Consider the following 23,879-nt stretch of genomic DNA (forward strand, 5'->3'; position numbering starts at 1 on the left):
TGAGGATCCCCGTTGTTGTTGGTTTATGCTCATTTTATTGATGTTATTTTGGAAAATCAGTATGTATGTATGTGTGTGTTTGTGTGTGTATGTATGTATGTGAGTGTGTGTGTGTATGTATGTATGTATGTATGTATGTATGTATGTATGTATGTATGTATGTATGTATGTATGTATGTATGTATGTATGTATGTATGTATGTATGTATGTATGTATGTATGTATGTATGTATGTATGTATGTATGTATGTATGTATGTATGTATGTATGTATGTATGTATGTATGTATGTATGTATGTATGTATGTATGTAAGTATGTATGTATGTATGTATGTAAGTATGTATGTATGTATGTATGTATGTATGTATGTTTGTATGTATGTATGTATGTATGTTTGTATGTATGTATGTATTTATGTATACATATGTGTCAGGTTTGGTCTGTGCAATAAATGTCTCAATGTGTTGTTGTTTGTTTGTCTATGTGTGAATGGCAATGCTAGCTGGGATGGTGACTTATGGTTCTGAGATGTTGTTTAATGTCTATATTTCTATTCATTGAATTGTAATCTTATAAGGAATTAAATCATTAAAATTAAAGAAATTATTTCAAATTAACTTTTTTTTTATTGAAATGTTTTTTTTTTATTTAACAATTGTCAAGAGTTCAAAATGATGTTCGAATTGGTTGTTTCAACTCCATTGATATCTTGGTTATTCCCACATTCAAAGATTCACCATGCTTTTGAAATTAATTCTAATTTTAATTTATAAATAGCATTCTACATTTTCTTTGTTAGTTTTTTTATAAGAAATTTTCGACTATTTTAATAATATCCAAATAAAAAAATGTAATTTAAAAAATTCCATCTAGACATGTTGCTAAACAACTTTAGCGTTCCGCAAATCATTAAAATAATAGACTAAAAATAAAATTTTTGAAGAAGGCTCCTCAATTTTAACATGCAAATAAAATGTTACTTTGTTAAAAACTTTACCTGATGTGTGATGTGCGGTCACATACAAAGCTCTTCTTCATTGGTCGAGACCTTACCGGTATTGAATTATTATTGGTGAAATCAATTAAGAGAATACAGCAGATTATGTAAATGAGATCCGACTGACCAATAATTGATTGAGTCTTACTAAATTAAGTACAAAGGTTTGTGTTTATGCGTCGTCAAACTCCGTGTTGTACCTATTTGCTGTGTACTGTCTAGTGATTTTTATGCAAATTTTATTTCACTTAAACTAGGTTTCACTTTTTGGGTTATGAGAAATGGTACCCTAATGTATGCTGATGGTCAGTTGGGTTTCGGTATATATAATCTCAAATTTTGAAATTCAATCCGTCGTTGGAGTAGTTTCAGGTTACTTAACTGTCAATCAACCATCTGATAAAAAAGTTTTAAAGTTAGTGATTATCGAATTTGTATCCAATTGTAGTCGGATGATTTGAAAACATTTTAGTTTACTGAAAAAGTATTTGATTTAAAATTCCTCTACAAAAATGGTGATTTTCACAAAAGAGCAGCTGATGTGCATTTGTGAAGTCTTGTTGAAAGAGTGCAAGTATGATAAGCTTCGTGAGTTGCTCGTTTCAAACGAGTTTAGAACTTATGAGAATGATATCTTCGCCCTAGCCAGAATCAAAGTTCACTTGCATTACTCCGAATATGATTCAGTATATCATTTGATAATGAATCGCTTTTTCAATAAGTGTTATCACAAAGAACTTCAAACGTTATGGGACGAGGCACATTACAGGCAGTATCAGACTAAGAAAGGTTTGTTGATGAGTTTTAATTTTAACTTAGTAATTTATTCCAATTGTTAAAATAATTTATTGAATAAATAAACAAATTAAAATGAAACGAATGTTATATCCACACAGCCACGGACAAGTTTCTAATCCGAAAGAAGCACCCCTACCCAGCAACCATTTGGGACGGTGAAGGCGAATCGTATGGAGTGAAGGTGAGAGTGAGAATGCAGCTGAACAAAAGTTTCCAAATGAACCATTATCCAAAAGAATCGGAAAAAGTGAGACTTTGCAGAGAAACATCACTGACCAGGGTTCAAGTTAACACCTGGTTCAAAAACAAAAGACATCGTTTTAATGCTAAAAACTTTGGAAAGAATGATAGCGATAAAGATGATGATCCAATTGGATGATAGCAATAGGTAATTTAATTTGTTTTAAAATTTATAAAATACGAAACACTCATCGAACACCAAAGGGACAAGAATCAGAGCAGAATTACGTAAGACGTTAGCATCCGGCTCATGACTGTCCCATCGGAGAAGCAATTACAGGCATTTAAACAATTTCTTTGAAGATACCGAGGTCTTTAAAGTTTCTTAAAACAGTTAGGACAAGTCACTGCATGTCTCGATAAGATGTTGTTAAATAATTACTTATTTATTATTCAACACGATTTGTTTATTGTTAGATTTTTTTAAATAATTGTATTCTTAATTTTTTTAATTTGATTTTAAAACAATTTTCAATTTTAAATATTAACTTTTTAAATCGATACAATAAATTTCCTTTCTTTATTTTGTCTTATGAAAAACATTTATACCTATTTAATGAAAATTTTGTCTTGAATAAAAAAATTAACTGGTTCATAATTTTTATTTAAATGTTATTAAAACCAACTATGCTTTGATCGGCCTTAAACAGTAATCAATAAACTAATTAACTCTGTTCTTAAAAATAATACTCTAAAAAAGCGTATTTCAACTACCAATTTTTAGAAGCTGTATCCAACAGTGATATGTCATGGAATGATCACATTCTTTACATCAAAAATAAAATTTCCAGAAATTTTTAGAATGAGAAGTTAATTTCTCAATCAAGTGACACAAATACTCTATTTTTTATACATCCGTATTTGATATTTTATTTGTTAATTTGGGGTAATAGTCATAATTTGCATGAGACATTTAACATTGGCCCAGAATCATTTCGTGAGGATCATGTACTGGGTGAATAAATATTGGCATATTATTCTGTATTTTGTTACTTCCGGGATAATAATTAATGATTTGCCTTTATATAGAGTTTATATATTTTCATACAAACTTATTATTAAAGGAGAATCTGTTTATTTTTCAAATCTTATTATTTTGTTTTTAAATTGACCAACTTGATCGTTAAATCGTAGAAATAAAAACTATGTAAAACTGAACTTTTTAGTAATAGATAGATCATACCGATTTTAAGGTTGTGGAATACATTGCCTAAAATCTGCATCATCTTTTAAACATTATAAACATTTAATTTGCTAGAACTACATAATTTAATTTTTATATAATGATAAATGATTGATTGATTCTGTTTGTGACAAATAGAAAAATATGCTTGAATTTTTTAACCAACTTTTGAGTGAATTAAATTTGTTTTTAAATATGTTATATTGTGTGAATGTCGCCCAACAAGCCTAGGCTTCAGTTTTTTGATTTAAATAAATAAATAAATTTCATGACTAAACTGATTTAAAAATATTAACTTCATATATAAATTAATTTATTTTGAAATTTATAGAGAATAAAACACTCATTGAAGTGACAAGAATCAGAGCAGAATTACGTAAGACGTTAGCATCCGGCCCATACTGTACCATCGGAGAAGCAATTACAAGCATTTAAACGATTTCTTTGAAGATAACGAGGTCTTTAAAGTTTCTTGAAACATTACGGACAAGTCAAGGCATGTCTCGAAAGGATGTTGTTTGAAACTTATTTGTTTACTTTTCAACAGGATTTATTAATTGTTTTAATTTTCTAATAATTATATTATTATATTTTTAAGTTTGATTTTAAAACATTTTTTAATTCTGAATATTAACGTTTTAAGTCGTTACAATAAATTTCTGTTTTTTATTTTATCTTATGAAAAGAAATCAACCTAATTTATATATATTTTGTTTTGAATAAAAAAAATAAACTTGTTCATACAATGATAACAAATAAAAAATAAAAATTTATACATTACAACATTTAAACACGTTACTAAACAACTTTAGCGTTCCGCAAATCATCAAAGTATTAAATTAAACATGAAAATATTTGAAGACGATTCCTCAATTTTTACATGCAAATATAAAAGTTACTTTGATAAAACATTGAGTGCGGTCACTTACAAAGCTCTTCGTCATTGGTCAAGACCTTACCGGTATTGAATTATTATTGGTGAAATCAATTAAGAGAATACAGCAGATTATGTAAATGAGATCCTACTGACCAATAATTGATTGAGTCCTACTAAATTAGGTAACAAAGCTTTGTGTTTACGCATCGTCCAACTCCGTGTATGTGTCTGTGCCTATGTGCTGTGTGTTGTCTAGCGATTTTTATGCAAATTTTATTTCACTTAAACTAGGTTTCATATTTTGGGTTATGAGAAATGGTGATGTATAGTGTTGGGTTTTGGTATATATAATCTCAAATTTTGAAATTCAATCCGTCGTTGGAGTAGTTTCAGGTTACTTAACTGTTAATCAACCATCTGATAAAAAACTTTATAGAGTTATTAAATATCGAATTTGTATTCAATTGTAGTCGGATAAATTTAAGGACATTTTAGTTTACTGAAAAAGTATTTGATTTAAAATTATCCTACAAAAATGGTTGTCTTCACAAAAGAGCAGCTGATGTGCATTTGTGAAGTCTTGTTGAAAGAGTGCAAGTATGATAAGCTTCGTGAGTTGCTCGTTTCAAACGAGTTTAGAACTTATGAGAATGATATCTTCGTCCTAGTCAGAATCAAAGTTCACTTGCATTACTCCGAATATGATTCAGTATATCATTTGATAATGAATCGCTTATTCAATAAGTGTTATCACAAAGAACTTCAAATGTTATGGGACGAGGCACATTACAGGCAGTATCAGACTAAAAAAGGCTTGTTGATGAGTTTTAATTTTAACTTAGTAATTTATTCCAATTGTTAAAATAATTTATTGAATAAATAAACAAAATTAAAATGAAACGAATGTTATATCCTCACAGCCACGGACAAGTTTCGAATCCGAAAGAAGCACCCCTACCCAGCAACCATTTGGGACGGTGAAGGCGAATCGTATGGAGTGAAGGTGAGAGTGAGAATGCAGCTGAACAAAAGTTTCCAAATGAACCATTATCCAACAGAATCGGAAAAAGTGAGACTTTGCAAAGAAACGTCACTGACCAGGGTTCAAATTAACAACTGGTTCAAAAACAAAAGACAGCGTTTCAAAACAAAAAACTTTGGAAAGAATGATAGCGATGAAGATGATGATCTTGAGATGTTGGATGACAGCAGAAAGTAAGTTTAAAGCGACTAACTTATTTTTTTATTTAAAGTATTCTAATTTTTGCAATTATTTTTGTAATGTTTTTCACGAAAAATGTAACTTCAATACAGTTATCAAATAACATGCATGCAATATTTTTATAGCATATTATCTAAAGTTACTAACACATTTTGTTTGTTTCAGCTCGGAACAGCAGAATGAATCAACGGATTGCACAAAAGAAAAAACGTCTGGAAGTCACCTCCAACAAGCGAAACAAACAGAGCGTCGGCAAAAATCTCAGATCGTACAAAACATACTGCAACAACAGCAAAACCAACAACAGCAGCCAGATAATTGTAAAGAGGACAGACAGAATACGGATCAACATCCTCTCCCTCCTTTCTCACAATTGTTACAATGTTTAAATCAAGAAAAGAATGTTAGTCAACAGAATGAACAACTCCAGAAAAATCAGCACCAACTTTGCAATTTATTTCGAACTCCACAATATGAAACTCATAGGCAACAATTTGATACCTACCAACCAGTAAAAAATTTGCAACAACCACAACAACCTGGCCAACAACAAAATAAAAAGCTGCAACAACATCAGCAAACTCAGCCAAATTTGTCTCATTCACAACATGATACACATAAAACACAACAAAGACTACAGCAGCAGCAGCAGCAACAACAACATAATCAACAGAATCGTCACCCACATCAACCATACGACATCTATCAGATGCAGCGTGATTTCCTCTCACCACAAAATTATTTTGGATTGCATGCACATTATTGGCATAATCAAACGTACGACCCGCAATATTATCAATCGAAATTTCACAACCCTTCATGGAATTTTTACCACCAACAGCCAACCTTTTACCATGAATATCAAAATGAACTGCACAATTTGCCACATCTTCAGTGGCAGCAACAGAAACAAAACATCCACGAAAATGCTGATGTTTTACAACCAATGCAAAACATCCAAGGAAATGCATTTGTCTTGCAACCAAACCAAAGAAATGCAGATGTCTCGCAGCCAATACAAAACATCCAAGAAAATTCAGATGTCTTGCAACCGATACAAAACATCCAAAAAAATACAGATTTTTTGCAGCATAGACAACAACATGCTCAGAAACAGCAACAGACTTTTCAAACACAGAATCCAACCCTGCAACAACCACAGCGGAATTTTCACAAACAGCCAAAACAAAACTTTCAAGGATATACAAATGTCCCGCATCAAAAACAAAACATTCAAGGAAATGCTGATGCCCCGCAACAAATGCAAAACATCCAAGGAAATGTTGATGTCTCACAACCAACACTGCAACTTGCTCAGAAACAGCATCTGAAACAAATTCTTCAACCACAGAAACAAACTCTACAGCAACCACATCAAGGTTCTCAACAACAGATACAACGACGAAACTCTTTCAACCAAAAACAAGATGACCCACGGAATAAACAAAAGCTGCAACATGAACTTTTTAATAATTCAAATTATCTTCAATTCAATCACAATGACAACAACCTGAATCAAGAACAACAACAACAACAACAAAAACAACAACCACAACAACAACGACAGCAGCAGCAACAACAGCAACAACAACAGCAACAACAACAGCAACAACAACAGCAACAACAACAGCAACAACAACAACAAAACAAAAAAGAAAATAAACAACAACAATTTGAGCTCCAACAGCAAAAAAACATGTTCATTCAACAACAACAGCACCACAGCACACAACATCAACAACAAACTTCTCAACATCCACAACAACATCAGCAACATAGTATTCTCCAACAAACAACTATACCGCAAGAGCAGATTATGACTAGACACCTGGATAAAAATCACTCTCAACAAAATTTGCCGGAAACTCACTAGGCCTAACAAAGTACGCACAACTGGAATTTTAATGAAACGATCGACTATGATAACCCACTGCTTGCATATCAAGGTTCAACTCTAAGATCTCACTCAACCCAAAGGAAATGGAATATTACCAGTCGAAATAAAACTTGGAACTTTTATTCAATAATCGTTATATTTTTATTAACGTTTATATGTTTTCAATTCATTAATTAATCTAATTTAATTCTTTTTCGTTTTTATTTAAAGTTTTTAAACGTCTTTTAATTTATTTATTATTATTTTAATAATTTATTCCTCAATGAATTCTTTATTATTTATTTGTTTAATTGTTGTGTGTGTGTGTGTGTTATAACAAAACCAATCTGAAAAAATATTATAATGATGAAATTGCCTTTTAACAAGCCTAGATACTTAAGTACCAATACAATTTATAATTTTGGAGAAATTGAAAAGAATTGTTGTTTTAAAATAATTTTTTTCATTATTCAAAAAATCAAACTATATTTAAATTTTCTTAACATTTATTCAAAAATATACCATATTGTATCAGTTAAAACAATTTTATCTCATAACGTTATCAAGAATGTGATCCATGTTTAATTTCAATTTTGAACCAACTTCAAGTTCATTATCGTATGCTATTCATTAGAAATTCGTCATCTTGTTTCAATATTTGTGTATTTTCATAAAAATATTTGAGTATAACATAGCAAAAATGTATATAACGTGTAATTAATTGTGATTTTGGCTGTAATTGGGTGTTAACCATTTTCAATACATTGGCTGACGAGACGATCCTTTTTAAAATTTAGTACATGTTCCTTTATCCTAATAAACAATTTAATCATTATTAAATTGTTAAAATAAATTGTTCATTTATTTAGAAAATGTTTTAATTTTCATGGAAAGAAAATTAATTTTGACTGATTATTTGAAAAAATTCAAAAATGTCTTTGTCATTGGAGCGATTATTTCAAGATATGTAAGAAATTTTGATTATAAAATTTAAAAAAAAATAGCTATGTGCGACGTGAATCTAGGCAGCTTTATTTTAGTGGCTTGTTTCGCGGCCACTGAATTGTTGTTGCAGCCAAGAAGTTACATGTTCAGTGACAACACTACCCACACAGCTTACAGTTGTGCCTCTGGAACCAACCTCAGCTCCATTGCTACCAGCCAAACTGATTGCTGTCTTACATGTCTCACCAATGCACAGATGAATTCCTTGGCAAAAAATTATTATCCGACAGATGGCAGGTGACCAATTTTTTAAGTTTAAACTGAGGTATCAAGAGAAAAATTAATCCATAACTGAATAACAATGCAGTCTGGAAACATTTTTTGTAAACCTTCCAAAGGACATGAACGAGCCTTCAAATTCTGTTCACGGCTCTACTACTGGATGTACAAACAACAAACTGGATCGACCTCCTTATGTACCAGGTTCGTATCGGTATCGTATACAGTCTGACATTGTGGTTGTCATGAACAAGCTTGCATACCGAAAAAACTGTTCAATGCATACAAATTCAGCACTCTATATACATTTTATTTAGAAACAATGGAGAAAATCATCTGAATAAAAACTCACATCCGTGCTATTATTTATAGTTGATAATGAAGAAACAATTGAAAAAGTGTTCTCCACAAGCCTTAGAGAGCTCAGGTTCAACAGGCGGCAGAATTCATTGGTCTGTTGCCTAGGAAGGAATAAATTCATAGACGCTTGTTTACTTAAACGTGAGTTATTTGCTACATGTAGAGTTAAATATTTTACATTTAAAATTTAAGCAAATATGCTAACACTATTCAAATGAACCAGACAAATTTAGCGTATCCGTATAACGGCCGAAAATGTGCAACGTACTAAAAAAACTTACTTGTGTATTTTTAGGTAGGCTCACCTTCATCATCAACATCGCGGCCACTGAATTGTTGTTGCAGCCAAGAAGTTACATGTTCAGTGACAACACTACCCGCACGGCTTACAGGTGTGCCTCTGGAACCAACCTCAACTCCATTGCTACCAGCCAAACTGATTGCTGTCTTACATGCCTCACCAATGCACAGATGAATTGCTTGGCGGGGAATTATTATCCGACAGATGGCAGGTGCGAAATTTTTGAAGTCTAGTCAGATTCGAATAACTCGAAAAATTACGCATGTACGAGTTTCAGAAAAAATGGTTAGTCATAATATATTTTAAAGGAAATTTCCATTGGAAGTCTGATTATTAATTTTTATTTTTTTCAGAAACATGTCCAGCTGGATTTAAATTCTCTTCACAATTCAAAACCTGTCTGATGCTCATGAAACCAGCGTTGTTTTTGACATGGGTAGGCGGCTTGAATGCCTGGACTCGTCTCACACATCACGCAGTTTAAGTTACTGCACGGTACGGCATACGTGTAAATGTAACCTAAGTTTGAAATGTTGAAATGGAGATTGAGACAAATTTCAAAACTGTTGAAATGTTACTAGCGCAAGCACAAGCACAAAAACAGGATTCAAAAACGTGAATATAATTGTGGTCAAATGTTTATAATAGGAAATTAACATTATTTTTAAATGAGCTCAACTTTAGCTGTATTTTAGCTAACATTTGTTATTATACCAGCAACTAGAACTAGTACAAGTTGGATCTTAACATCAATAATAACATTATTCCATTCACTGAACTTAGAGTTACAAGCATTGCAGTACAAAAGATGGACAATAAACAGCTATGCCACTTTAACGCTACGGCAAATTAAACTTCAATACTTGGACTAGCGGGCAAAGCGACACAACTTCCGATGTTTAGATTCAGAAACCAAGGAGCTGGTATCATCACCATCGTAGACTTGTTCGGACCGAACCAGTAGAAGTCTCCCATCGTTGAAGATCTGTTCAGTTTGGGAGCACCGAGCCATGCAACTAACATGTCAGTTGAAGTTCTGCATTGGGCTGTGTGTATGCAAACGTTTCATTCTATGATGTGTGTATTTTGGTAATATTTTAAAGTAAGATGGACATTTAAAAAAAAATTTTTTAGTTTAAAAATGTTAATTTTGGAATTTTACAAAGTTGCATTGTTTTCTAAATTTATAAATTGAATTAAAATTCTGCTGCCTGTTTATATATTATTTTCAATTTACTCTCAAAAAGTGGCTGATCTAGGTTAGTCCGTTATGGGCAGCGTAAAAGAAAATTGAAATGGACGAACCGATTTTTTCCATTTTCTTTTCTTATTAAAAGTCAGGCCAATAAAACTCAGTTTTTAGACAAAAAAACAACGTTTCCAAATACAGAATCATACAAAATTGACGCGATTAGCAAAAGATAAGAAAAAGTGTCGCCGGTTTAATTGTGCCCACACTAGCAAACTTTTAATTAATTTGTTGGCCCGCTCGTCAAATTTCAGCATTCATTTTTGACTTCACGTAAACGATAACTGCTCTCTAGTTATTATAAGAGATGTTTTCACAAAAATCTAACACAATACTAATATATTTGCTGTAAAAAAGAAAATTAAAACAATTTAAATTAACAATATTGTTTTTTTTTAATTTAATCTAAATCTAATGTAATTTTCTTGCTTTGGTACATAAATCATCCCACCCTACCATTTGAATTAATAGCAAAGCTCGCTACGTAGCTAGCTTTCTCCAGAGTCTCCACCTTGACCATGTAAACGCTCGGTTTTAGGTTATTGCAGGACACTTATTGCAGAAAAACTTGGGATTTGATAACGCCGAACCGTGAAAGTTTAATGACTTTATTAAATAAAACATGAAATTTTGAAAACATTTTAAACATTCGTAGAGCGTATTCAAAAACTTAAATTATTAAAAATTTTAAATTTTTTAAAATTATTTATTAAAATTTTTAATGTGTATTTAACTTTACTCTATTGTTCGTATTTTCGACTGTGGGCTATAGTTTTTATGAGGTAAGGCGAGTTAAAACAGATTAGCTAATATGAACGAGTGAAATATCTTAAAAATTGAAAATCCTGAAAAATTTTTGCTATTGTAACATATATTTTAAAACTTTTTAACATATACTTTGAAACCTTACAATTATATTGTATAGATAAGAAGGTTAAAACAAAAAATATTTTTACTGAGTTATATAAAAACGCAGTTATTGCAATTTTCGTTGATGCTTGTTCTAAATTTCAATAGTTTAAATAAAAGAAGTTAGTTTTTTAATGAATAAAAACTTGAAATTCGAAAATCTGATTGAAAATTTTTCTAGATGAAACTTTTCCTTTTTTATTTATTTAAATTTATTTAAATTTATTTTCAGTTATTTAAAAAATGTTTCCAATGAGTTAGAATCTATCCCACACCTTTTAAAGTTTTCTTCCAAGCAGTCCTTAAATCTGCCAGCCAGATTACTTGCTTTCCCGACATCAGCTGTCCAAAAAACCCCTGTCTAGGTACTTTTTGTATCAGGCCTGTAGCAGATGATCCAAGATTTCCATGATACCACAGGTATCCAATGGATCGTATTTGATACTCTATCATCCGAGAATAATTCGATGATACCTCATATGCAGCTGATCGAGTCGGCGAATTCGGCGTTAGTAGATTGTCACATACACAATCACGAACACATCACATAAACGTCACATGCACCTGTACATACATACTCGTCACATTCAGCATGAAATTAAACTAATAAAAAATGAATTTCTCTAAAATGGTTAACTATTTTATATTCTCTGTGACATTTTTTTTTGTTAAAAGAAGAACTTCTGAAATAAATGACAAAAATTGATGAAGAAGTTTTAAAATACTTTAACAATTTTTTAATTCTGAGTTATGCATAGAAGCATTTATTTAGGCTAAGTAGTTATTATTACATGTTCATTCATGTTTTTTGTCATTCATATTGGTTAAATGTTAAATACGTACTTGTATGAATGCCTGATTTTGTTATACTTGCACATAGAATAATAAAACGTAATCAAATTTCAACACAACCATGATTATAACCATATATATCCATGAACACAACGCGTCATTAGCTGATTTTGAAGAGTTTGTGGTGATAATTTAGGCAGACAAAAAGTTGCAAACAGAACGGCAACCAGCCTTCGAATCCAATTCTCCAAAATTATAAACTTATCAGTCTAAAAATTCAGTACAAACCTTTACCTCCTCAAATGAAAATGTTAAATAATTTTTTAGATCTACAAACAAAGAGTTAAACAGTTCTAAATAAATTATAAACTTTTCCAAATTTTAAAAGGATTAGAGAGATTTAATAAAGATAATCTAGTAACCTTTAAATACATCATAAACTGAATTGAAGATGTTTCTTAACGATAGTATAGATAACATGTGATAACATATTATTTATCATATGCCTATTAGTATAATTTATATAAGCGTTCTAAGAAATCACATGAATATACGAATCATCATAAAATTTCGTGATCATATCAATTATACAGGTTGATGATTAGGTATATTAGTATGTGACTTATATGCATCTGAATTTAAAGTGATATTTAGCAGATATTTTTTGGCTAGGGTGGATTATGACAAATATAATTTTACAAATTGTTAAATGAAAATGTCATTCAGTCTCGAAAAAGTAGTTTGTGAACAATGAAAATCCTTTCTTCTGCTACTGCCTTTGTCTTTTTCCATCTGCTATCACATTTCGTTGTGAAAAATGCCATCAGCAGAGCAGCTGGCGATGTTGATGTCAATTCTGTCCGCAATGAATTGAGGTTCGACTGTGATCCTGGAGCTGTTCATAACCTTACTAACTGTTCTAATAAACGCTGCTGTTCTGAGGATGAAACTCACCGTCGCAACAGAAGTGATAGTAGTAGTAGTAGTAGTAGTAGTAGTAGTAGTAGTAGTAGTAGTAGTAGTAGTAGTAATAGTAGTAGTAGTAGTATTAGTAGTAGTAGTAGAAGTAATAAAAGTAGCGACAAAAAATTCACAGCCAGAAGCTTCTTTTCAACAAATTTTTCTTCTTACAAACTCGAGAACTTGCGTAACGTTAGCAGCGGATATGAGGGGTTTTTGATCAGACAAGGCAATTCTCCTTGGCCAGATAATATTGAAATGTTAAAGTTCAACGTTTGGTTCCACAGCCGTACCATTGTTCATTTCAAGGTTTGCGACTTTGTGTAATTTAATTTATTTTAATTGGTTAGGATATTTTCAATGAAAATGATTATTTTAATTGGTTAAGATATTTTAATTGGTTAAGATATTTTAATTGGTTAAGATATTTTAATTGGTTAAGATATTTTAATTGGTTAAGATATTTTAATTGGTTAAGATATTTTAATTGGTTAAGATATTTTAATTGGTTAAAATATTTTAATTGGTTAAGATATTTTCAATGAAAATTTATATCTGTGATTTTTTATTCGTACGCATTTTGTGGTAGATGATCGATCCAGTAATTAAGAGGTACGAGGTCCCGATAGAGATACCCGCCCCACCATCTGACGCACCTGGCTATAGGGACTACCAGGTTTTTTTCAACTATGAGCCATTTGGCATCAGAATCACCAGGTATGGCTCGCGCGAAACATTGTGAGTTTAAATCAAACATTGTAATATTATTATTTACTCTGTGATATTTAAATTCATTTTTTGAAAATGGATCTCGAAAACCCTGCAATTAAGTCGTAAATATCAGTAAGTTTAGATGGGGTTTCGCTTCAAGCAATAACAACTGGAGATAGCGACTTATGTTCAACTTTCATTTCCATATATATTATATATTAGTGTTTAGAAACAATATAAACTTGTTTAAAAAGATTGAAAAATGTGATGGCCTAGTGGTTGAGCTCGTCGGGTCCTGTTACTCAGTGACCTTGTTCGAATACGACAAGAGGATCCACGCTTATTACGTATTTTGTGTGTGATGCATCGTTTAGCGTTTTGTAAGAGTCTAATTGACATTTGACTTTTCCATGAATACACAATGAACTGAAACGAACCAGATTTAACAGCATCATCTCCAGTGCACCTCTCATATACGCAGACCAGTTTCTCCAGATTAGCACCCTCCTGCAATCAAAATATTTGTTTGGTCTGGGGGAGGGCAGTCCCTATGCATCGGGGGGGCGTAGGTACACCTACTGGGCTCGAGACCAGACATCAATTGTTAGTCACGTAAATGTTGTGAGATTTTTTATTATAAATTTTTGCCAACTAATTTCATTTGAAGACATCTTAAATAAATTGTAAAGATATTTGTTTTTGAGTTATTGATATTTTTTTAAATTAATTTATTATCAAGAATAATTCAACGCTGAAAGGAGAGCACCCCTTCTATATAAACGTTGACGAATATAGTAAAAATGCTCACGGTGTGCTTTTTCTCAACAGTAACGCTATGGGTACGTTCAATAAGTTGACTGCTATGCAACACAAACACACCACACACACACGCACACACACACACACAAACAAACCACCCAACCGAACTTTTCTTACATATTTATATATTATATCTTCTATACCAGCAAAGAATTTGACAAAAGCCATAAAGAAACTAATCTAATACCATGCTACCTCAAATTTTCATCTCAGAAATAGATGTGAACGTATATCCGACTCCAGCTGCTACCTTTCGCTCGATTGGAGGTGTCCTCGATTTTTACATCTTCACGGGCCCATCCCTGGAAGATGTCGTACAGCAGTACATCCAACTCATTGGGATTCCCACCATGCCGCCATTTTGGGCTCTGGGATTTCATCTTTCCAACTCGAATTATAAAGACATTCAGAATTTGAGGAGAACTATTAAAAGAAATAGAGACATTGGCATTCCATATGTTCGTTTTACCGTTTTTTTTCAATCTTTAGTTGACGGTTCTTAGTCAATTGAATCAAAGTTGAATCCACGTGAGCGTTGTATTTTAGTTAACAATCCAAGTGGCAATATTAGAAAAAAAAACTTTTTGATCAAAGAAATGCTAAATCAAAAATAAATTAAACCAACTGAAATAAACCGCCGACATGAAGGATGTTCAGTGGAGTGATGTTGACTACATGGAGCGGTGGAAAATATGGACGTATGATAAGTACCTGTACAAGGACTTGCCCCAACTGGTTGCCGAACTACACGAAAATTTTATGAAGTATATCATCACATTGGTATGGTTGTTCATGTAGTTGATGTTTGTTGTTGTGGTTGTGTTGTTCTGTTGTTGTTGTGGTTGTTGTTGTTATTTTTCTTTATTTTTATTTTTTAAATATTTTTTTGCTTGATTTTTTTGCTAAATTCACCAACAACTAGAAACCAAAAATATTAAAAATGTTGCGCTGAATTCATCATAGAAACAATTTTACACAAAAATGATTTCACACAACTCTTTGGGTGTGCTCAAACTCACAGCTCCCGCATATCCCACACACAAAAAACACGTTGAAATTTTTGATTTCATGAAAAAATATTTAAGAACCTAGAAAAAAAATACTCCAACTATGATCCTGATTTTTTAAAGAATAATGAAATAAAAAAATTCTATAAACCATTCAGCACCCAGGTGTAAGCAACAGACTCTCAGACAAGTACCCCCCCTACGACCGGGGAATACAACAGGGGGTGTTCATACGCAACTTTATTCACGGTACTTTGGAAGGGAGTTTAAAGCCTGGTCCAGTCGTGTACCCCGATTTTGCCCACCCGAATGCCGCGGGTTGGTGGTTAAAAGAGGCCGAAGATTTTCGCCAAGTCGTGCAATTTGATGGACTATGTCTCGTGAGATTTATTTTGTCACAATTCTTTTTAAAATGATTTTTAGCACTTTAACCACAACGCCATCACACTGCTCACTGATCTACTGAAAGAATTACAGGCCCCATACAACATCTGGATTGTAACCAGTTTGCGGACAGATCAATTGATTGAAGTCGTTTTTATTTCTGAGTTTCATCTTTATTTTCATTTTAAACCTTGTTTCCTAAAATGGAAATACAAATATTTTGGAATATGTTATAGAGTTCGTAAATTAATATTGAATATTTAAACAGAAGATATCAAGAGACAAACTAATCCATAACTAAAAATTATGCAGTCTGATGATATTTGAAAAAAAAATTTTTGTAAACCCTCCAAAGGACATGAACGAGCCATCAAATTCTGTAGACGGCTCTACTACTGGATGTACAAACAACAAACTGGATCGACCTCCCTATGTACCAGGTTTGTATCGGTATCGTATCCAGTTGGTATCGTATCCAGTCGGTACCGTATCGTTATTGTTATCATCGTCATCCTTGTCATCGCTATTAACATCATTATTTTTCATTCTAAAACATTTGTAAGATTCGATCATTGTCGTTAAGTAAGCAGACCACCAAATGCACGCCATTTGTATTAAGATGTCCAGTCCGCATGTAATTAGTGTTGTTAATGTTAAATGTCACTTGTTACAATTAATGTCACGGCATTCATCTGCTCGCATCAGTACTACATTTGGTTTTGTGGTACAAGCTACGATGTTTTATGGTTAAAGTTCCATGCACTGGTAGGCTGAATGCCAAAAAATTTCCAATGCAAATGCAATCTGTGTGTACCTAAACTAAGTGTTTGTTGATGGTGTGTCGGAAAAATAATAAAAATTTGTGTGAACATGAAAAATATGAAAAAAAATGAAATAAAAAGACACGGCAGGGAATGGAAAATTGGAATATAAAACCTTGTGCTCTTCGGCCTTGCAATTTCATTCGCATCATTACAACTTGCACAATTTGTATGGACTGCATATGACGATGGCCTCTAGAAAGTTTGTTGTTGTTGTTTTTGTCGTCGTTGTTGTTGCTGCTGATGTTGTCGTTGTTGTTGTTATCGTTGTTGTTGTTGTTGTTATCGTTGTTGTTGTCGTTGTTGCTGTTGTTTTTATTGTCGTTTATAATGTAGCTGTGTGGCCTATCATGAAACAATATTACACAGTTGTAGCAGCATATTAGCGTAATAGTTAAAGACGCCAGGTCCTGCTGTTGCAGTGACTGGGTTCGAATACAAAGAGATCTCAACCTATCACGTGCAATGTGTGTGATTCGTGGGTTTCACGCGTATTTGTATACGCTCACGCGTATTTGTATACGCTGTGCGTGTTTGAAGCAAGAACACTAAAGAGAATGACTGACCTTTAACCTCTTTGTCCTTCAAACCTCTAAAGCAGGAACACCAGAGAGAATGAATGACCTTTAACCTCTTTAGCATTTAATAATGCAGCCCTAACTTGTGGCGGATGCAGAATTTTTTTGCGGGTTCTCGTAACTCCAGTTTTTGCCGTTTTTGGTTAAAAGTGACTTTAAAAATTTTGACCATTTTGAACTAATTCTCGCTATCTCTGAAGTTGTTCAGAACGAATGTGAAAAAATCATTTCAACGTATTAAATAACATGCCAGCATTGTGCAACAATCACAGAGCTCAAGATCAAACAACTGGCAAGAGGACATTGTCCATTTCACGATCGACCTATCCAAGTCACGGCAAGTACGGACAGCAGTGGTCAGCTGGTTGGAAATCAAGTTGGGAGGATATGCGTTATTCCATAACGAGTTAGGAGCAATTTTTATGTACATGTGCAGTTGTACACATACGTATGCATGCATGATTATCACGTATTTGATGTTATATATTGGAATAACACAACTTCTCGCGTTGCTTATTACGTCACTTTCACCTCGTCACTTTGTAACGGTATAGGTGCTTGGCTCTGCTGTTGCGGGGACCGGATTCGGCTGCGAGTAGATTTCTATCCATTTTATTACATGCTATAACATGCACTGTCTGTTTGCTGTTGGTACATCTGAAGACAAAAAAAAAAATTTTTAATTAACGACATTCTACTTCGAAAAGATTTAGATATATTTTATTTAATCAGAATGTTTGGCTATCAAACAGCTTAGTGCCTCCAAAAATTTCATCTACCAATCGTTCTCAGATTTTTTAAAACCAACAACAATTGTATTGCACCAACTAAATTTACTCATTAACAAATTATTCAGACTGGGTTGGCTACAAGTTAAAAGTATCCTTATCTCACATTTTCAACATTCTATACATTCTAGACATTAGGTTGAGTGGTGCGTGATTAAATAACAGTGCATAACACTCTCTCTCTCTCTCTCTTTCTCTCTCTTTTTTTCTCTCGCTTTTTCTCTTTCTCTCTCTCTTTGTCTCTCTCTTTCTTTTTTTTCTCTCTTTTTCTTTCTTTCTCTCTCTCCTTTCCATACGCAAATGTAGGTTTGTTTATTTGTTGTTTTCTGAATTCGCAAATGTTTGGCATTCAGTTCGTCTTTCTCACTCTCTCTCTCTCTCTTTCTCTCTCTCTCTTTCTTTCTTTCTCTCTTTTTCTCTCTTTCTCTCTCTCCTTTCCGTATGCAAATGTAGGTTTTTTGAATTCGCAAATGTTTGGCACTCCGTTCGTCTCTCTCTCTCTCTCTCTCATTTATTTTTCTCTCTCTTTTTTGTTTTCTCGTTTTCTCTTTCTCTCTTTCTCGTTTTCTCTCTCCTTTCCATATGCTAATGTAGGTTTGTTGAACTCGCAAATGTTTGGCATTCCGTTCGTTGGGGTGGATGTGTGTGGATTCAACGGAGACTCCAGCGAAGAACTTTGCACCAGGTGGACTCAGCTCGGCGCTTTCTATCCATTCATGAGGAATCATAACAATGGCAATAATAAGGCTAGTAGTGCCGCTCAGCTGAATGACTAAATTTAGCCATTCAGCTAAATGAGGAAATCGATTGAGTGTTTGAATAAACAGTTTGATTGGTTTAGTGGCTGGTTGGTTTTTTATTATTTTATTGAAGTTACTCGAAATGGGAAGCAATTTTGAACAAGATTTCCATCAAAATTACTTTCGAATTTGTTAGTTAAGCTGATTAATTCAAAATTAGTTGTAAAGATTTTAACGCATCAGTTTTTCCTATTAAATAAACATTTGTTGTCTCCGTGCGGTTTATTAGTCGTTACAGTTATATTGTTGAATGAAGAATGAGTGATCGAACTTTGTTGGTCAGTGTTAAACTTTCAGGATCAAGATCCAGGGGCATGGCATCCATCGATTCAAAGGTTAATGAAAGAGGCCATTGAACTGAGGTACTCTCTTCTGCCATTCATGTACACACAGTTTTATTTGAACCACGTAGACGGCCGTCCTGTCATTCGCCCTTTGTCATTTGTGTTAGTGCTCACACCTCTGTGTGTGTGTGTGTGTGTGTGTGTGTGTGTGTGTGTGTGGTTATTTCTCACATTCTGTGTGTGTGTCTGTGGTTGTTGGTGTGTGTGTGTGAATTCATTTAGAATTGCTACTGCTTGCCCGATTTTAAATTATTGGAGGAGGTAAACATGTTCTGAAGTGCAAAAACGTTTCTGCCTTTAACTTTAATTATCTGCGCGTGTAAAGTTATCCAAAAATAATAAGTGCAAAGATCAACAAAATATCTTAGACAGACAATTTTTCATCCAGTTAGAAAATATATTCTTTATTTTTTTTCAAATGTATCTAAAAAATAATTCTTCTGAATATTTTAACCGGCATTTGAAAACTGAACAAAAAAAATTATTTGTTTCAGTTTTCCCGACGACTCAATGACATACGATAATAAAGAACAGTTTTTATGGGGCACCTCACTTTTGGTCAGCCCTATTCTGCAACCGGTTAGTTGCATATGCTTGTCTTACAATCATCCAATCTTAAACTGAAAATCCTATTAACTGATCGGATCAGTTGATTCTAACGGAAAAAAAACTTAACTAAAATAGCAGTCATTTTATTCTCTAAATTACCAAAACGCTCTTTCAAGTCCTTTTTTTCCTAATTAGGCTAGTAGTAACCAGGATAGCAAAGGTTATTTTCCAGACGGTTTATGGTACGACCTATTCACTCACGCCAAAAAGGAAAGCCATGGAGAATTCTACAAACTAAATAGCAGTCTTTGTGCGATAAATCTCCATGTGAGAGGCGGGAGTGTCCTGACTCGCCAGAAACCAGCGGTTACTACTGCCAAGAGGTTGGCATTACACGTTTGGCTTGTTATAACCAACTTACTAATTTTCAAAATAATAATTATTAGTTTTCTTATTCTTATTCTGAAAAATGGCAAATTCTCTTTCTTTTTTTCTTTCTTTCTCTTTCTCTCTCTTTTTCTCTCTCTCTCTCTCTCTCTCTTTCTCTATATCTATTTATTTCTCTTTCTGTTTATCTCTGTATATATGTATATGGAAAATGTCAACAAACAGTCGCAAGAACCCGATAAATTTGCTGGTGGCGTTGAATGAAGATCAAACAGCCTCTGGAGAATTATTTTGCGATGACGGCGAAACCTTAGGTAATAACTAGATAAATTCTTTCATTGCATTATGTATTTATTTGACATTTCTGTTACATTTGTGGTAAGAACTTGTATGTATGTATTTATTTGACATTTCTGTTACATTTACAATTGGAATTCTTAGTTAAGGGTGGCCTATCCACAAGTTTATCTTTTTTGGTTATCCTTCAAATAAATAAAAATAAATAAATTGTTTTTTCTTAAATCACCACTTACTCTCCGTTATAATCATGCCAGCGTTTTATGATGCTGACTTGCCTGTTACGGCAGATTCTGTCGAGTTGTGATCTATTTTAGAGAATGATAATAAAAAAAAAAATAAATAGATGGATATGTTTGTGTGTTGAAGGGTTAGGTTAGTTAGGCTTTCATGTCATTTTGGGATGTTCCCAATGACGACGATGACGATGATGATGACGATGATGAAAATGATGGTAATGATCATAGGAATGTCAAAGAAAAATTTAAAAAATTTTACCAACAGATACCATAGAGAAGAAAAAGTTCACACTTATCAAATTTATCGTCACCAAAGTTAGCCTCTTATCAAATAACCACGCTACTGCTACTTCTACTACTACTTATTATAGAATGTGATTATTCAGTTAATTTATCGCTAATTCAATCAATAAATATTTATTTGTTTTTTTAATCATCATTATTATGAAAAAAAAATATTATTCAATGCTATTATTCAATACACTCGTTTGGATATTTTCCAAGGGTATTTTGCGTGGTGTTCTCCATGCAAATGGCTACAAACCATCAGAAGGCGAGCTGATGCTTGCTTCCATAACAGTTGTGGGGGTTGATGAGATGCCAGAGCTGGTTCGTCTAAATGGAAAAAAGATAGGCTACAAGTGGGACGGTTACACAGATGTAGGATTTTTAATAATATTATTAATAATAATAATAATGATAATAATAATTTGAACTCTTTTATTATTGCAGAAGACATAAAATCAAATCAAAATAGATAAAATGAAATAAAATAAAATAAATTGTTAATATTAAAATAAATTGTTAATATTGTTATGCACGATCCTGATAATGATGATAATATAAATAATAATAATGATAATAATAATAATATTAATATTAATAATAATATAATACTACTAATAATAATGATAATAATGATCCAATATTAATAATTGTCGTTTTTTTCATTGTTATTATTATTATTAGTGTTTTTGTTGTGGTTGTTATTATTGTTATTATAAATCTCATTATTATTTATGTAGTTTTTAATATTAGTATTGTTTTTACATTTAATAACATTTAATCCAAAATTGAAAAAAAAATGGAATAGACATGTTGGTTAGCAAATTTAAAATAACTTCCCGCCAAAATACTTGACCACACTAGGAGGTCATAGTCCAGAACTTGGAACTCTCTCTCTTGAAAAACTTCACTTTGAAATGGGGTGATGACGACGATGATGACGACGATTCAGCAGTGCCCAGGTTGTCATCCGCGGTTTTGATATGCACCCTCAGCTTCTTTGGGGTTCGCTGGTCGTTCCCTTGGCTGGCTGCCACATTTTAATCAGAGAAAAGATGAGTGACAATAATCATGATCGTAATAATAATAATAATAAGAAGAAGAAGAAAAAGAAGAAGAAAAGAAAAATAATTATTTTATTGTTAATGACAATAATAACACTAATTTGAATTTTTTATTTCGTTTTGTTTGGCTTTTAAAAATTGCTTACTTTGCTTGCTTCAATTTTGCAATATTTTTTGATTACGATTCTAAGGCTTTTTGATATTTTTTACGCTAAATGCCGGCTGATTCATCATTTCAAAAGAAAATTTATTACTTTTCGCTTCAAAAATATTGCTAATGGTGCTAAATATGAAAAAAAAGCAATCTTCAATTGCCATTTAAGATTTTTGTTACTAAGGCGGTTTAAATGCAAACTGAACCAAAGGCAAAATGTATCAAATTTGTAAAAATGCACACACACACACACAAAGAAGCACACATGGACGCACACAAACACACACACACGCACTAAACAGAGGCACCGTACAATACAATTGGTTCTGTATTAACAACAACATAATCATAGATAAAAGACAAATACTGTGTAATGGTTAAGATGCTTGTCCATGCTTTTGCAACATTCAAAGACAGGGTTCGAATGCAAGGAGAGCCTGATGTATTGTGTGGTAATGCGTCTGACACGCATAATAATAAAATAATAATAATAATAATGTAAATGAAATTATCTAATAAATTTATTGTTTGTTCATGATAAACGAGAATAAAATGGAAAAAACTTATTTAATAGTGACAAAAATTAAATCTTTCAAAAATATATGAACACTTACACAGATATATTTATGTTTATTTTCATTGAAAATGTTGCTTATATCACCACTATGTTAGTAAAATCAATCTCAAAATTCACCAAATTATTTTCGTTTGCGTAAAATATCGGCGCTGAGACCAACAACGGGCTGAACAATTTAGACTTAATTGTACGATGTACTACAGCAAAGTAAAGACATCTATTTCCATGATTGTGATGATAATGAAATAGAACACTATTCGTTTATTTTAGCAAGCCATTGTTTCAAGAATTGTAGGAAAGCTTTAAAATTAAAAAGCATCATGAGTTTGAGATTGTAGGCAGCGTTTTAATGATCATGGGAGCCATTCCTTGTTGTTGTTGTTTTCATTTTCGTTGTCTCTTTCTTCCATGATGTTTTGTTTCGCTAATAACTAATTGTAAAAACACTTTTAAAAATCCATGGACGGGTATGTGAAACGTACAAATGCTACTTTTACCATATTGGATTTTTTATGGTAAAATTTTTTTTCCTAATGAAAACTGGTTCGTTTTCGAAAATTCTACCACACCGGTTGCATCAGCTTCTTGGGTTCTTAAAAGAAAGACACCATCAAACTATAGTTGTGTTGCTCTTTATACTGTTCAATGTGGGTTCAGCTTTGCAATCTTTTTTTGATACGGGTACTTGCTTTCTGTGTTATTTCGCAATGCCTCTTTTCAATTTTAACCAACTTCTGGTGGAATTTTTAGGGTAGATTTAATTTGTAAGGTGGATTTTATTTCTGGTGCACTATCCGATTGTTAAAATAACAGAATTAAATTAATTAAATAAATAATATAGCTTTTGCTCTAACAAATAAATAATGTCTTCAAGTTCGGTAAAATAAAGAGAAGAATTAAAAACTGAATTAATAAATTAAATAAACAGTTTTAGTGCAAATTGTAAAGACAAAAGCTTTTTATAATTTTTATAGTGTATCATTTTTTAAAAATGATTTTGCGATCATGAAAAATTTGTTAATTTTTTTTACAAGAAAAAGAAATCTAAAAAAACTAAAAAAGTCATAAAATTTTCTATGAAAACAG

At 32.4% G+C, this 23,879-nt stretch overlaps 4 protein-coding genes across 4 annotated transcripts; all 4 read left to right on the plus strand.

Annotated features, from left to right (window-relative positions):
- Window positions 1-1,510: 1,510 nt before the first annotated feature.
- HELRODRAFT_183929 (hypothetical protein) lies at window positions 1,511-2,175 on the plus strand (the record flags this gene model as incomplete). Its single annotated transcript, XM_009013934.1, has 2 exons — window positions 1,511-1,787; window positions 1,895-2,175. 2 exons carry the CDS (start codon window positions 1,511-1,513, stop codon window positions 2,173-2,175), a joined length of 558 nt encoding a protein of 185 aa, XP_009012182.1.
- Window positions 2,176-4,631: 2,456 nt separating this feature from the next.
- Window positions 4,632-5,315, plus strand: HELRODRAFT_92182 (hypothetical protein; the record flags this gene model as incomplete). Its single annotated transcript, XM_009013935.1, has 2 exons — window positions 4,632-4,920; window positions 5,017-5,315. The coding sequence occupies 2 exons, from the start codon at window positions 4,632-4,634 to the stop codon at window positions 5,313-5,315; spliced, it is 588 nt and encodes a 195-aa protein (XP_009012183.1).
- A 2,885-nt stretch (window positions 5,316-8,200) lies between these two features.
- On the plus strand, window positions 8,201-9,312 carry HELRODRAFT_183931 (hypothetical protein; the record flags this gene model as incomplete). The annotated part of the gene is made up of 3 exons (XM_009013936.1): window positions 8,201-8,436; window positions 8,507-8,622; window positions 9,074-9,312. The coding sequence occupies 3 exons, from the start codon at window positions 8,201-8,203 to the stop codon at window positions 9,310-9,312; spliced, it is 591 nt and encodes a 196-aa protein (XP_009012184.1).
- A 3,821-nt stretch (window positions 9,313-13,133) lies between these two features.
- Window positions 13,134-20,490, plus strand: HELRODRAFT_119637 (hypothetical protein; the record flags this gene model as incomplete). Its single annotated transcript, XM_009013937.1, has 15 exons — window positions 13,134-13,298; window positions 13,579-13,727; window positions 14,141-14,303; window positions 14,440-14,539; window positions 14,739-14,977; window positions 15,168-15,299; window positions 15,685-15,906; window positions 16,266-16,350; window positions 16,813-16,933; window positions 17,582-17,715; window positions 18,692-18,850; window positions 19,202-19,343; window positions 19,736-19,820; window positions 19,986-20,173; window positions 20,403-20,490. Coding segments are annotated over 15 exons (2,172 nt in total), but the record flags the coding sequence as incomplete, so codon positions are not given.
- Window positions 20,491-23,879: the final 3,389 nt, after the last annotated feature.

This window comes from Helobdella robusta (assembly GCF_000326865.2).
Source record: "Helobdella robusta unplaced genomic scaffold HELROscaffold_125, whole genome shotgun sequence".
In the NCBI taxonomy this organism is placed as follows: domain Eukaryota; kingdom Metazoa; phylum Annelida; class Clitellata; order Rhynchobdellida; family Glossiphoniidae; genus Helobdella; species Helobdella robusta.